The following is a 14,879-nucleotide window of genomic DNA, read 5'->3' on the forward strand; positions in this document are numbered from 1 at the left end:
GGAAGTATACAGAGGAAGTATACAGATGGAAGCATAAAGATGGAAGTATACAGAGAAAGTATACAGATGGAAGCATAAAGATGGAAGTATACAGAGGAAGTATACAGAGGAAGTATACAGAGGAAGTATACAGAGGAAGTATACAGATGGAAGTATACAGAGGAAGTATACAGATGGAAGCATAAAGATGGAAGTATACAAATGGAAGTATACAGAGGAAGTATACAGATGGAAGCATACAGATGGAAGTATACAGAGGAAGATGTGAAGTATACAGAAACTGTCTGCACTGTCTTTGCAACTATTCTGTAAATTTGAAACTGTTGTGAAATTTTAACAAAATACTAGAGCTTTAAAAAATGGTATAAAAGTCTTGAAAGTACAGAACATTTTTTAGTATTCCAAATGTGATTATTTCTACCTAATTTTGAGGAAACATATATCACCTAACATGAAATTTCCTATGTCAAAGCTAGTTGCAGTATGAATGAAGGAGTTATCAGTTTTATTGTCATGTGGCAGGGGTCTAGGATTAAAATCTCTAGTTCTTCTTTGTTTCCTCTGATTCTCTAGGATCAAAAAATTGTACAATCTTCTTTCAGCTTTTATTTCCCATTGAACAGAACAGTTAGCAATAATTTTAATATAACCAGACAGTATTTAGTAAGTTCTGACCACCTGTAGATACAATTTTTAGAGCTTTACAAGTCTTATTTTTTGTTATTATTTTGTTTAAGTTTCCTGAGAACCCTGTGGGGCAGATACTATTATTTTCCTCATTGAACAACGAGATATTGAGAAGTTAAGTCATTTGTCCTGTGGTAAGTGGTGGAGCTAGACCATGACGAGAATGTCAAACTCCAGCGTCCACACTTCTCGCATCTCTGCTCTACTCCCCCAGCCATCTGGGCTCACATATTGTCTTCAAATACTATTCGCCTCCTCCTGGTGGATATTGAGAGCTTTTATAATTAGATATCTGGGTGACCTGTTGATGCCTGAAGGAACACCCAAATAGCAAAATGTCTACCACATTTCCAAGCACATAATAGGCTTTCAGCAAAGAGCTGCTCACTCAATGAATGGATACCAAATTAATGAATTCACAAAGGAATAATGAATGAATGAATATAAAAGGTTCCAAAAATAAGATTTATTTATTAAAGGAACATCTGCCTGGAAATGTTTTCTCTAGATGAGGAATAAACACTGTGATAGCACGCTGACTTCTTTTCCATAACACTGAACAATTTCTAGGGCTCTAAGAGGGGATAATTTGACCATAAGAAAGCTTCTATTTCTAAAAATCCCAAATAAATGACTCTGTAAAATTATACTGAAGATGACTTGGTAAATAGCTAGTTAAAATTCAAATCATTCCCATATAGTTGTGACAATTTGCTCAAAGTTGGCACAAGGTAAAGGGAAGGATGGTACTCAATATTACTATTTTGGACCACTAACCCTACAACAACAAATAAAACCCTGCTTTTCCTGTTATTGGCTTCCTTACTTTGTTCTTACTATTATTGACTCATTCACAAGGTGTTCAGAGCTAGGCCATAAATGTGCAGTCTTAGCTCCCAAGTGTTCTGGAAATGTGAAGTCAATAATCCTCCCATGACTTCACGAATCAGACTTGTCTTTGTCTCCTTTCACTTCTTTCAGTACCCCAAAGGACTCCAAGAGCTTGAAAGAAGGGGCAGACCCACCTTGAATATCTGTGGAACTCAAAGCAAGAATACAAATAGAACCCATGTACCATGTCTAAAAGCTATCCTGAGTGAAATAAGACAGAGAAAGACAAATATCATATTATATTGGTTATTTGTGAAATCTAAAACAATGGGTGCAAATGAACTTATCTACAAAATAGAAAAAGAGTTACAGAAAATAAATATCATTTCAAGGGAATAAAGGAAGGGATAGACCAGGAGAGCAGAGAAGGCAATGGCACCCCACTCCAGTACTCTTGCCTGGAGAATCCCATGGACGGAGGAGCCTGGTAGGCTGCAGTCCATGGGGTCACTAAGAGTTGGACACGACTGAGCGACTTCACTTTCACTTTTCACTTTCATGCATTGGAGAAGGAAATGGCAACCGACTCCAGTGTCCTTGCCTTGAGAATCCCAGGGACGGGGGAGCCTGGTGGGCTGCCGTCTATGGGGTCGCACAGAGTTGGACACAACTGACCTGACTTAGCAGCAGCAGCAGACTGGGAGAGAGGGGAGATTTAATTGGGAGGTTGGGATTGACATATAAACACTACTACATACAAATATATAACTAATAAGGACCTAATGTATAACACAGGGAACTCTACTCTGTAATGACCTATGTGGGAAAAGAATCTAAAAGAAGAGTGTGTATATGTGTATGTATAACCGATTCACTTTGTTGTACTGCAGAAACTAACACAGCATTGTAAATCAAATATAATCCAACAAAAATTTTTTTTTAAACCTATGAATCAAGGTAACAAAATTTAAATAAATTTTAACTTTATCATAGAAAATAATGTTCCCATACTCTTATGACTAACTACTAGAAGGCCAGGTTCAAACTTAAAACCCATCAGACATGGCAGTATGGATATAGCAAGTTTTGGTGCCCAACCCACATTTTCTGGTTCCAAATACCAGTACAAGAGGCTCTCATGTGTGAGTGTGGATTCTGCAGCCGAGCCAGGCTCTAGCCACGCACTTCACACTCAGTGCCCTTCAGTCTGAAGCTGCACACAAACACAGTGCTATGATCCAGCCTCAGGGAGGCAGACCTGAAGAAGCTCAGGCAAGCCACGGAAGTGTGCTCAGGGCATCTGAATCGTGAACTCTGTGTATGCACGCTTGCTAAGTAACTTCAGTTTTGTCTCTTTGTGACCCTACGCACTGTAGCCCACCAGGATCCTCTGTCCATGGGATTCTCCAGGCAAGAATAGTGGAGTGGGTTGTTATTTCCTTCTCCAGGGGATCTTCGCGACCCAGGGATCAAACCTGTTATCGTTTATGTCTCCTGCTTTGGGAAGTCGGTTCTTACCACTAGCATCACCTGAGAAGCCCTGTGAATTCTGTAGATAATATCAACCATGTACAGTCTGAAAAACAGAAATTTTATAAGGTTATTAATAAAAGTTTTTGGTGGAGCTAATGGTAAAGAACCTGCTGATGCAGGAGACATAAAAGACATGGGTGGGTTCAATCCCTGGGTCAGAAAGATCTCCTGGAAGGGGTCATGGCAACCCACCCCAGGATACTTGCCTGGAGAATCCCATGGGCAAAGACTGGTAGGCTACAGTCCATAGGGTCACAAAGAGTTGGACACAACTGAAGCTACTTAGCACTCAGCAGAGAACTGATAATGCAAAAGGCAGTATCTTGCTTTTCTGAATATTATACTACCAGTTCCAGATATCAACAGGACTTTTAAAATGTGGTGGTCAGAACACAGGAAATCACATGTTGGGTCATATATATATATATATATATATATATATATACACACACACACACATACACAATACGTAAGATAACAGAAGCTTTCTGAATGCCAAATTACCCCCTCTGAGAGCCCTAGGAATTATTCAGTGTGAAAAGAAGTCAGCATGCCATCAGTGTTTACTCCTCATCTAGTAGAAACATTTCCAGAAAGATGTTCCTTTAATAAATAAATCCTATTTTTGGATCCTTTTATATTCATTCATTCATTATTTTTTTGTGTGAATTCATTATTAATTTATTATCCATTCATTGACTGAGCAGCTATTTGCTGAAAGCCTATTATGTACTTGGAAATGCGGTAGACATTTTGCCATTTGGGAGTTACCCCAGGCATCAACACGTCACCCAAATATTTAATTATAAAGGCTCTCACTATCCACTTGGGGAAGGTGAATAGTATTCAAAGATAGTATGTGAACGCAGATGCCTAGGGAAGTAGAGCAGAGAGGTGAGAAGTATGGACGTTGGAGTTTGGCATCCTCATCATGGTCCAGCTCCACTATTTACCAGAGGACAAGAGACTTAACCTCTCGATTATCTCTTTGTACGGACAATAAAATAATAGTATCTGCTCCACAGAGTTCTCAAGAAAGTTAAACAAAATAACACTTGTTACCCTCTAATAAGTGTGATTTCTTAACGCCTGCAATTTTCCTATGACAGAGAGACATTAGAAAAAGGGGATGTTGCAGTCAGCTGATACAATAAGAAAGCCTGGAGCTTCATGTTCCTGCAATGTTCTTGCAATGTGCCTGGCTGACTCTCAGCACCACTTAATCCCTCCTGTCAACTCACACACTACTCGGACTGGCAGTTTCCTCATGTCGGCCCTTCTGGATATCTACGGTAGACAATAGTTCTCTGTAGAAATATCATGGAGTGAAAGGGAAAGAGGAGGGTGTAATCTGTACCAGGGATGCCATGCACCCTCATTCATCCTGTTAAGAAATCACTCAAGTGGTAGCTTTGTTCCTAGTTTTTGAGAATTCCTTCTGTAGCCACACACACACACACACACACACAAACAGTTTCTTAAGCATAAAGTCACTAACTCCCAGCATAAAACAGAAAATCCGCTCTTTATTCCAATGTAAAGAAAACTCTTACATGATGAGGAGTATTGCAGATTATCTAGTAAATTATAGTATTAGGTAGAATTTCAGACATTTTTTTCCTGAAGTATATTTTTTAACTAAGAAATCTGAAAAGCCTCCCTATAGCAATTGATTAGGAAATAAAGAGAACAAATTTAAAAATATTCTTCAAAGTCCATCATTCTATTATTATTTAGTAAATAGAATGAATTCCTTCCATAGGCATAAAAACTTGCAAAGAGCCTTACATCATAGGTTTGTTGTAATTGTTTAATCACTGCCATGTCCTACCCTTTGCAACCCTGTAGCCCTCCAGGATCCCCTATCTATGGGATTTCCGAGGCAAGAATACTGGAGTGGGTTGCCATTTCCTTCCTCAGGGGATCTTCCTGACCCAGGGATCGAACACACATCTCCTGCTTGGCAGGCAGATTTTTACCACTGAGTCACCTAGATAATCTTAAATATAAATGTTCTGGTGAATCTTTTTTCAAGGATCTCCTAGGTCTCGAGATCTTATGCATGTATAATTGAAATAAAGCAGTTAGTTCATCTGATTGTATTAATACTCTTCCTGAGGAGAAAAAAATATTAACTTAGACTTAATTAAAGTTTCTAGCTTTCCTGGTTAATTATACTTTTTCAACATGATTTTGGGCAAGATATTATTTAACAAATTTGAGTTGGTAAAAACAAAGTTGAAAAATATTACTTACTTTTCAAAGCACTTCTGGGCAGAGCAATAGTTCTTCAAGGGCAGGAACCAGGTAGGTGGGTGCTTTAAACAATAGCTCATTTCTTTCTCTTTTTTATTTAGAGTTCAGAGCTCTTAAACATTGTGAACAACGAGAGAATAGTCTTATCAATTCTCTCCCAAAAATTCAACTAAAAGAAAAACTCTAGGTGAAATGGAATGCCTCTTCTAAAGAATTCTCTACAGCAGAATGCTGAGAGCTTCCCTTCCTCCACCACTCTTAGACTTCCTTTCCTTTACACATAAACTTCATTAAGAGCTTATGTTTAATCAAATAGTTGTTCAACTGCATTTCTAAAAATTGGCACAATGCACACTATAGTTCCTGGGTGAACACTAATATGCAGGCTAGTTTGTGATGCTTTCAAGCTTTGTTGCAGACAAGACAAAAAGGATTCACATTGCCTCGGAAGATTCTCTGATGAGACCTCAGAAGGAACTTCTGGACACCAGGAAATGTTATACCCTAAAGGAGTAGGACACAAAAGGAGCTGTACAATCTTATTTCATTTGAAAAGAGCTTAAAAGGGAAATGAATAAAGGAAGACCACTTATACGCAAAAGGCTAGAAGAGCTGATCTTTCAATGTGTTCCTTTGACCCTAGTACTCAATTCCTATTATCATTTGTGGGCCAGTAAACACTACTGTGGTCCTTGCTTAATATTTGACACCTGATAAAGTCACCTATGCCTCCCAGCTATAATCAAGAACAATGCATTATAATTTTTATACTGCCTTCTCTTTTATACCAAAGTCCCCAAATTTGTTCTCATGCATGTACTCAGGTACTGGATGAGTTAGGAGTGTGTTAAGAAAGAATATATTTTCTAAATCACCTCTTCCTGTTCATTCTTTGACATGGTAGCAGGATGTCACATGTTTTTTTCTCAGCTTCTTCATGGCTGTCTTCATATCAGTGTTTCTGAGAGTATAAATGAGGGGGTTCAACATAGGCGTGATCACTGTATAGAAGACAGAGAAAACTTTGTCCACAGAGAAGCTGCAGAAAGGTCTCAGGTAGATGAACACACATGGCACAAAGATCAGACTGACCACTGTTAGGTGGGAGGCACAGGTAGAGAGTGCCCTGCTCTGGCCCTGGCGGAAGCGAGTTCTCAGGGTGACCAGGATGACGGCATAAGAGAAGAGCAAGACCAAGAAACAGACCAGAGACAACAGACCACTGTTGGAGACCATCAGCACCTCTACTACATATGTGTCTGTGCAGGCTAGCTTGATGACCTGTGGGACGTCACAGTAGAAGTTGTCCAGTTTATCGGGCCCACAGAAGGGCAGCTGAATGACCAGTGTGACCTGTGTGATAGAATGGACAAAACCCCCACACCAACAGGCAAAAACCATCTGAAAGCAGAGCTGGCGGTTCATGACTGTCAAGTAGTGCAAAGGATTACATATGGCAACATACCTATCATAGGCCATGGCTGTCAGCAGAAACATCTCAGTGGCGCCCAGAAAGTGCAGGAAGTAGATCTGGGCCAGGCATCCTGAAAAAGAGATGGTCTTGTCCTCCTGTAAGAAATCTCCTAACATCTTGGGCACAGTAACACAGCTCAGGCATAGGTCAATGAAGGACAGGTGGCCCAAAAAATAGTACATAGGTGATTGGAGCAGGTGAGTATCAGCTCGCACTGTTACCACTATCAAGAGGTTTCCCAGGACAGTGGCTATGTAAAACAACAGAAATATTAAGAAGAGAAATAGCTGCAGCTCCAAGGATGATGATAGACCCAGAAGAACAAATTCTGTCACCTTAGAATCATTTTCTTTTTTCATCAGATCAAGAATACCAAGTGACCTAAGAAAGATGAATTAAATTAGAACAAGAGAGATTTAAGCTAGACAAAAGGCCAGAAAAAAAAAAGGAGGCAACTGAAATAATTGAAGAAATGGGAATTAGGATCCAGATGGGTTATATTAGAATTAGGTAGGCTCAGGACAGTATTGCCATGAATCCAGCTATTGTATTACCACTAAGTAGTGTCCGACTTTTGTGACCCCATGGACTGTAGCCTGCCAGCTTCCTCCGTCCACGGGATTTCCCAGTTGATGAACCCACTATAGTGGGTTAGCATTTCCTTCTTCAGGGAATCTTCCCACCCCAGGGATTGAACCTACATCTCCTACATTGTCAGATGAATTCTTTACTGTTGAGCTTCCAGGGAAGCCCCCATGGATTCAGTGCCTTCTGTTATGTAAACTTGATCCTATCTTATCCAAATCTTGTAGTCACCTTCCAAAATACTACCATCCCTAGAATTCTCTGATGCTGTGGGAATTTCATTGTTCTGTGAATGCTTCTAAGTGTATGAACTGAGAACAAGACTCAAATGATTTCTTAAATTTAAGATTGATAAATGTCAATATAGAGAAAGAGTATGAACAACAGAAGGTATAAAAAGTATTTCAGAGTCAGAAAGAGGTGTAAGGGAGGAGACTGGAGATCTGAGAAACTTACATCATCGAATATCAGGAACTATGCAGTTTTATTTTACCTTGCTCTTCATTCCACCAGCTTCATAGTCTCAGGCTAGCAAAATGAGAAATTTGCAGATGACCATCAAAGTTGCCCTGTCTGTGCCCTAATGGTGTTCTTATGAGTCACACCCTAATTGAGGGCTGGCTATAAGGATTGGAGAGATCTCCTCTCCCTAGGGCTTTGTCTGTATCTGAAGCTTTTATGGTCCTTATGCCACCATTCAGCCTAACGAGCCCCGGGATTCCCTGGGCTGCTGTTGTTTGAGTTGTCTGTATGTCAGTTCTTGCTGGAAAGCTGACTTTAGTTTCTGAAGGTTCTGAAACAGTCAAACCTTATTGTATAACCCAGCCCTCCCATTTACCTACTTCGTGTTGATTAATTTGACACTACGTGTGTTACTAATTTTCCATATGTCAGTCTGTTATCTGAGTAAAACAATTCTCAGTGGTTTCCCAACCATGCTTCCTGGAGTGAGTTAGGCTGAATGATAAATGCCAAGTTAACGTAGGAAGCTATACAAGCAGGAACACTTCCTTCAGGGTGTTACAGAGCCTTAACACAACACAAGTCTCTTGATGATACTTCAAGCATCTTCTCTAACTGGTGCCTATGTATGGATCTTATCCAGGAAACAAAGATGCTATCTTTAGTAACGGACTGTGTTATTGTCTTGATCCCTGTCTCCTGTACATGGTCACGAACTTCATTCCATAGTTCATCAGGCACTCTTTCTATCAGATCTAGGCCCTTAAATCTATTTCTCACTTCCACTGTATAATCATAAGGGATTTGATTTAGGTCATACCTGAATGGTCTAGCGATTTTCCCTACTTTCTTCAATTTCAGTCTGAATTTGGCAATAAGGAGTTCATGATCTGAGCCACAGTCAGCTCCCAGTCTTGTTTTTGTTGACTGTATAGAGCTTCTCCATCTTTGGCTGCAAAGAATAGAATAAATCTGATTTCAGTGTTGACCATCTGGTGATGTCCATGTGTAGAGTCTTCTCTTGTGTTGTTGGAAGAGGGTGTTTGCTATGACCAGTGCATTTTCTTGCCAAAACTCTATTAGCCTTTGCCTTGCTTCATTCTGTACTCCAAGGCCAAATTTGCCTGTTACTCCAGTGCTTCTTGACTTCCTACTTTTGCATTCCAGTCCCCTATAATGAAAAGGACATATTTTTTGGGTGTTAGTTCTAAAAGGTCTTATAGGTCTTCATAAAGCCATTCAACTTCAGCTTCTTCAGCATTACTGGTTGGGGCATAGACTTGGATTAATGTGATATTGAATGGTTTGCCTTGGAGACAAACAGAGATCATTCTGTCGTTTTTGAGATTGCATCCAAGTACTGCATTTCAGACTCTTTTGTTGACCATGATGGCTACTCCATTTCTTCTGAGGGATTCCTGCCCACAGCAGTAGATCTAATGGTCATCTGAGTTAAATTCACCCGTTCCAGTCCATTTTAGTTTGCTGATTCCTACAATGTCGACATTCACTCTTGCCATCCCTTGTTTGACCACTTCCAATTTGCCTTGATTCATGGACCTGACATTCCAGGTTCCTATGCAACATTGCTCTTTACAGCATCGGACCTTGCTTCTATCACCAGCCACAACCACAGTTGGGTATTATTTTTGCTTTGGCTCCATCCCTTCATTCTTTCTGGAGTTATTTCTCCACTGATCTCCAGTAGCATATTGGGCACCTATTGACCTGGGGAGTACCTCTTTCAGTATCCTATCATTTTGCCTTTTCATACTGTTCATGGGTTTCTCAAGGCAAGAATACTGAAGTGGTTTGCCATTCCCTTCTCCAGTGGACCACATTCTGTCAGACCTCTCCACCATGACCCCTCCGTCTTGGGTTGCCCCGCAGGTTTCATTGAGTTAGACAAGGCTGTGGTCCTAGTGTGATTAGATTGACTAGTTTTCTGTGAGTATGGTTTCAGTGTGTCTGCCCTCTGATGCCCTCTTGCAACACCTACCATCTTACTTGGGTTTCTCTTACCTTGGGCATGGAGTATCTCTTCATGGCTGCTCCAGCAAAGCACAGCCACTGCTCCCTACCTTGGAAGAGGGGTATCTCCTTACCACCGCCCTTCCTGACCTTCAACGTGGGTAGCTCCTCTAGGCCCTCCTATGCCTGCGCAGCCACTGCTCATCGGGTTGCTCCTCCCGGCAGCCGCCCCTGGCCTCGGGCACTGCCCCTGGCCTCCAGCACGGGGTGGCTCCTCAGGGCCACCACCCCTGGCCTCAGGCGTGAGGTGGCTTCTCCAGGCCGCCACTGACTTCAGACGCGGGGTGTCTCCTCTCAGCCGTTCCTGCGCCGTCACAGACTGACACTCCCCGCCAGTGCCCCTGACCTTGGACGTGGTAACTCCTCTCGGCCGCGCCCAGGTCGCAGTCGCCTGCGCTTACAAATAGCTGTGAAAAGAAGAGAGGCGAAGAGCAAGGGAGAAAAGGAAAGATATAAGCATCTGAATGCAGAGTTCCAGAGAATAGCAAGAAGAGATAAGAAAGCCTTCTTCAGAGATCAATGCAAAGAAATAGAGAAAGACAACAGAATGGGAAAGACTAGAGATTGCTTCAAGAAAATTAGAGACACCAACGGAACATTTCATGCAAAGATGGGCTCAATAAAGGACAGAAATGGCCTGAACCTAACAGAAGCAGAAGATATTAAGAAGAGGTGGCAAGAATACACAGAAGAACTGTACAAAAAAGATCTTCACGACCCAGATAATCATGATGGTGTGATCACTAATCTAGAGCCAAACATCCTGGAATGAAGTCAACTGGGCCTTGGAAAGCATCACTACGAACAAAGCTAGTGGAGGTGATGGAATTCCAGTTGAACTGTTTGAAATCCTGAAAGATGATGCTGTGAAAGTGCTGCACTCAATATGCCAGCAAATTTGGAAAACTCAGCAGTGGCCATAGGACTGGAAAAGGTCAGTTTTCATTCCAATTCCAAAGAAAGGCAATGCCAAAGAATGCTCAAACTACCACACAATTGCACTCATCTCACATGCTAGTAAAGTAATGCTCAAAATTCTCCAAGCCAGGCTTCAGCAATACGTGAACCGTGAACTTCCTGATGTTCAAGCTGGTTTTAGGAAAGGCAGAGGTACCAGAGATCAAACTGCCAACATGCACTGGATCATGGAAAAAGCAAGAGAGTTCCATAAAAACATCTATTTCTGCTTTATTGACTATGCCAAAGCCTTTGGCTGTGTGGATCACAATAAACTTTGGAAAATTCTGAAAGAGATGGGAATACCAGACCACCTGACGTGCCTCTTGAAAACTCTGTATGCAGGTCAGGAAGCAGCAGTTAGATCTGGACATGGAACAACAGACTGGTTCCAAACAGGAAAAGGAGTACATCAAGGCTGTATACTGTCACCCTGCTCATTTAACTTCTATGCAGAGTACATCATGAGAAATGCTGGGCTGGAAGAAACACAAGCTGGAATCAAGATTGCTGGAAGAAACATCAATAACCTCAGATATGCAGATGACACCACCCTTATGGCAGAAAGTGAAGAGGAACTAAAAAGCCTCTTGATGAAAGTGAAAGAGGAGAGTGGAAAAAGTTGGCCTAAAGCTCAACATTCAGAAAACGAAGATCATGACATCCGGTCTCATCATTTCATGGGAAATGGATGGGGAAACAGTGGAAACAGTGTCAGACTTTATTTTGGGGGGCTCCAAAATCACTGCAGATGGTGACTGCAGCCATGAAATTAAAAGACGCTTGCTCCTTGGAAGAAAAGTTATGACCAAACTAGATGGTATATTCAAAAGCAGAGACATTACTTTGCCGACTAAGGTCCATCTAGTCAAGGCTATTGTTTTTCCTGTGGTCATGTATGGATGTGAGAGTTGGACTGTGAAGAAGGCTGAGCACTGAAGAATTGATGCTTTTCAACTGTGGTGTTGGAGAAGACTCTTGAGAGTGCCTTGAACTGCAAGGAGATCCAACCAGTCCATTCTGAAGGAGATCAGCCCTGGGATTTCTTTGGAAGGAATGATGCTAAAGCTGAAACTCCAGTACTTTGGCCACCTCATGCGAAGAGTTGACTCATTGGAAAAGACTCTGATGCTGGGAGGGATTGGGGGCAGGAGGAGAAGGGGACGACAGAGGATGAGATGGCTGAATGGCATCACGGACTCGATGGACGTGAGTCTGAGTGAACTCCGGAGTTGGTGATGGACAGGGAGGCCTGGCGTGCTGCGATTCATGGGGTCGCAAAAAGTTGGACACAACTGAGCAGCTGAACTGAACTGTGTTATTGTCAAAGTAAAATTTTTTATGTTATAAAACATAATTCTGATATGGCTGATTCATGTTGAGGTTTGATAGAAAACAACAAAATTCTGTAAAGCAATTGTCCTTCAATAAAGAAATAAATTAAAAAACATAATTCTGAAATAGATGATGAACACATGTCAAAATTGTATTTAATTCTTTAATAACGGATGGTAGGATGATGAAGCCAACTCAAAAAACAATATAAATAATGACTTTATATAATCACAGTATAAAAAATAACACTGAAATAAAATTTCTAAGTTATATATAAACCAGTTAATGCCCTAAAGGAAAACACAACCTTAACATTTGGAATTTTCCCCCCACTCTAACAAGAAAATTAACACAGTTTAACAGTTTTCTATTATATCTAACTATATAATTGTACACATCTGAAATCCCATAAATAGCAAGTACTAGGTTAAAATTACATCCTTCTAGATTTAGATGAGCCTTAAGTAGGCTTGTTAAATAGTATTTTAACATGACATTAAAAAGTAACACTTATACTTGGATTTCACTTTAGGATAAGAATAAGAAATAAAGCAACAGGATAATATGAGACATTTCTCTTTTGCAGAAGGAGTTCTCATGGCAGACAGGTTTTTAGATTTTTTTTCTGTCCCACTGCAAAGTGACAGTTCAAGGGAAAAGATGAGATACACGCAGGTGACAGTAGGACCCACACCGAGTTAGATTCTTCAGGCATTGTAGAGGTCAATGTTGCCCATCCAAATGCATCAGCATAGCTTCCAGTGCCCCTGAAAGAAACATACCCATTCATTAGCGTCATTGCTCTCCAGAATGCCCAAATCTATGGCTTCATCGGCCTCATCTATGGCTTCTTAATAGGCCATTCATTATCTTCCTACTTTAGATAAGAATTTCCAAATCAGTTTTATCCTAAGAATTACTTCCCATTAGCACAGTTGACATTCCACCATTTTTAGGTTTTCAATGAACAGAGATAGAAAATTAACCCAAAATAATATTTATTTAGAAAAAAATTATTGCAGTTACTTTGAACTAAAGTGAGTAATTTACTTCCCTTCAAACTTCTAAATCTTTCTGTTTCATCTCAAATTTTATGTTTTATCATTTTTATTTTTATATCCAGCATAAGGAAATCAGTCCTGGGTGTTCATTGGAAGGACTGATGTTGAAGCTGAAACTCCAATACTTTGGCCACCTGATGCGAAGAGCTGACTCATTTGAAAATACCCTGATGCTGGGAAAGATTGAAGGCAGGAAGAGAAGGGGACGACAGAGCATGAGATGGTTGGATGGCATCACCAACTCAACAGACATGGATTTGGGTGGACTCCCAGAGTTGGTGATGGACAGGGAGGCCTGGTGCGCTGCAGTTCATGGGGTTGCAAAGAGTCGGACACGACTGAGAGACTGAACTGAACTGAACTAGCCATTTATGTTTTCAAACAAATTACTCTTCTTTGCTCTTAATAAGTATAAACATAGCTATTATCTTGCATATACATTTGTATTTCCTTGACACCTATGTATCTGGTAGAGTCTCAACCACCTATATTGCTTACACTTGTCAACAAACTGATACTTGAGGATTTTTGTCATACACAAACATCTCAGCAGAATAGGAATAAGCACACATTTTATGAATTTCTATAGTCACGAAAATTCCTTTTTGTTTCTTAAAGAAGTGAAAATAAAAATGTGCCTTAACATCATCTAAGGGTAGTTAAACACCCTATCAAACTGTTATCAAATAGTCATTCTATAATATATATAATATATAAAAATAGAAAAATCTGAACTAAGCATGCTTCTCACTCCAATTCTAGGGAACTGTATGTAGGGAAGGTTGCCTTGATAATAAGTAGATGGGGAGAAAAAAAAAAAAGCCCTTGAGAAGCTGGGGTTACAGAGAGGCCCTCACGAATGTGGCAGTCTTAGTTTACATATCAGGAATCTCAGACTTTGCTTTCATTTAGGGATATCATTAACAAATAGTGTCCTCTGGTGCCTGATAGCCACAAGCCCAAACCCTGGGTGAGGAAGGGATTTTCCTCCTAGGTCTCACAGAATCCACACAAACATCTTTTTCAAGGACAATGAGTAGACAAAGCCAAAGACAACTGTATTACTTGAAAAAAAATTTTTTTAGTTGTAATACTATTGTACTGCTACAGTAATGCAACAAATGACCACCAACTCAGTGGCTTAAAAAAATAAATTTATTATCTTTACAATTCTATAGGTCAAAAGTCTAACAAAGTCTTGTGTGCTAAACATCAGTGTTGGCAGGGCTATAGCCCTTTCTGGAGGCTTTGGAAAGAATCTTCAAAGCCTGCAACACTAAATCAAGCCTATCTCACACCTACCATCTTTCTGGTTCCTTAAACCAGGAAAGGTTCAATGCTCTTAAGGACACAAGGATACACCTTGAATGGGGCCATCTAGAAATTGAAAGTTTTCCCAGCTGAAACCCTTATTTATCTTAGTACATCAAAGTCCATTTCACCAGGTGAAGTAGCAGATTCACAGGCTTGGAATATGTTAGTCTGAAGATTAGGCCTCTGAGATTTTTGGTGCTGTTATTTTTCTTACCACAATATACAATATAACAAAGTGTCACAAATTACAGCCAACAAAAAGCTCAGACACAAGAGACAGACACCCAGACTTCAGACACTGGGCTTATCACACACGGTTTATAAAAGAACTCTCAGATACAGATTGTTTAAAA

General features: G+C 40.4%; 1 protein-coding gene across 1 annotated transcript; it reads right to left on the reverse strand.

Moving 5' to 3' along the window:
• Positions 1–6,192: 6,192 nt before the first annotated feature.
• On the reverse strand, positions 6,193–7,222 carry LOC120853676 (olfactory receptor 4Q3). The gene has a single exon (XM_040227630.1). It carries the CDS (start codon positions 7,138–7,140, stop codon positions 6,193–6,195), a length of 948 nt encoding a protein of 315 aa, XP_040083564.1. The 5' UTR covers positions 7,141–7,222.
• Positions 7,223–14,879: the final 7,657 nt, after the last annotated feature.

The sequence above is a fragment of the Oryx dammah genome, unplaced genomic scaffold (assembly GCF_014754425.2).
Source record: "Oryx dammah isolate SB20612 unplaced genomic scaffold, SCBI_Odam_1.1 HiC_scaffold_26, whole genome shotgun sequence".
Classification (NCBI taxonomy): Eukaryota; Metazoa; Chordata; class Mammalia; order Artiodactyla; family Bovidae; genus Oryx; species Oryx dammah.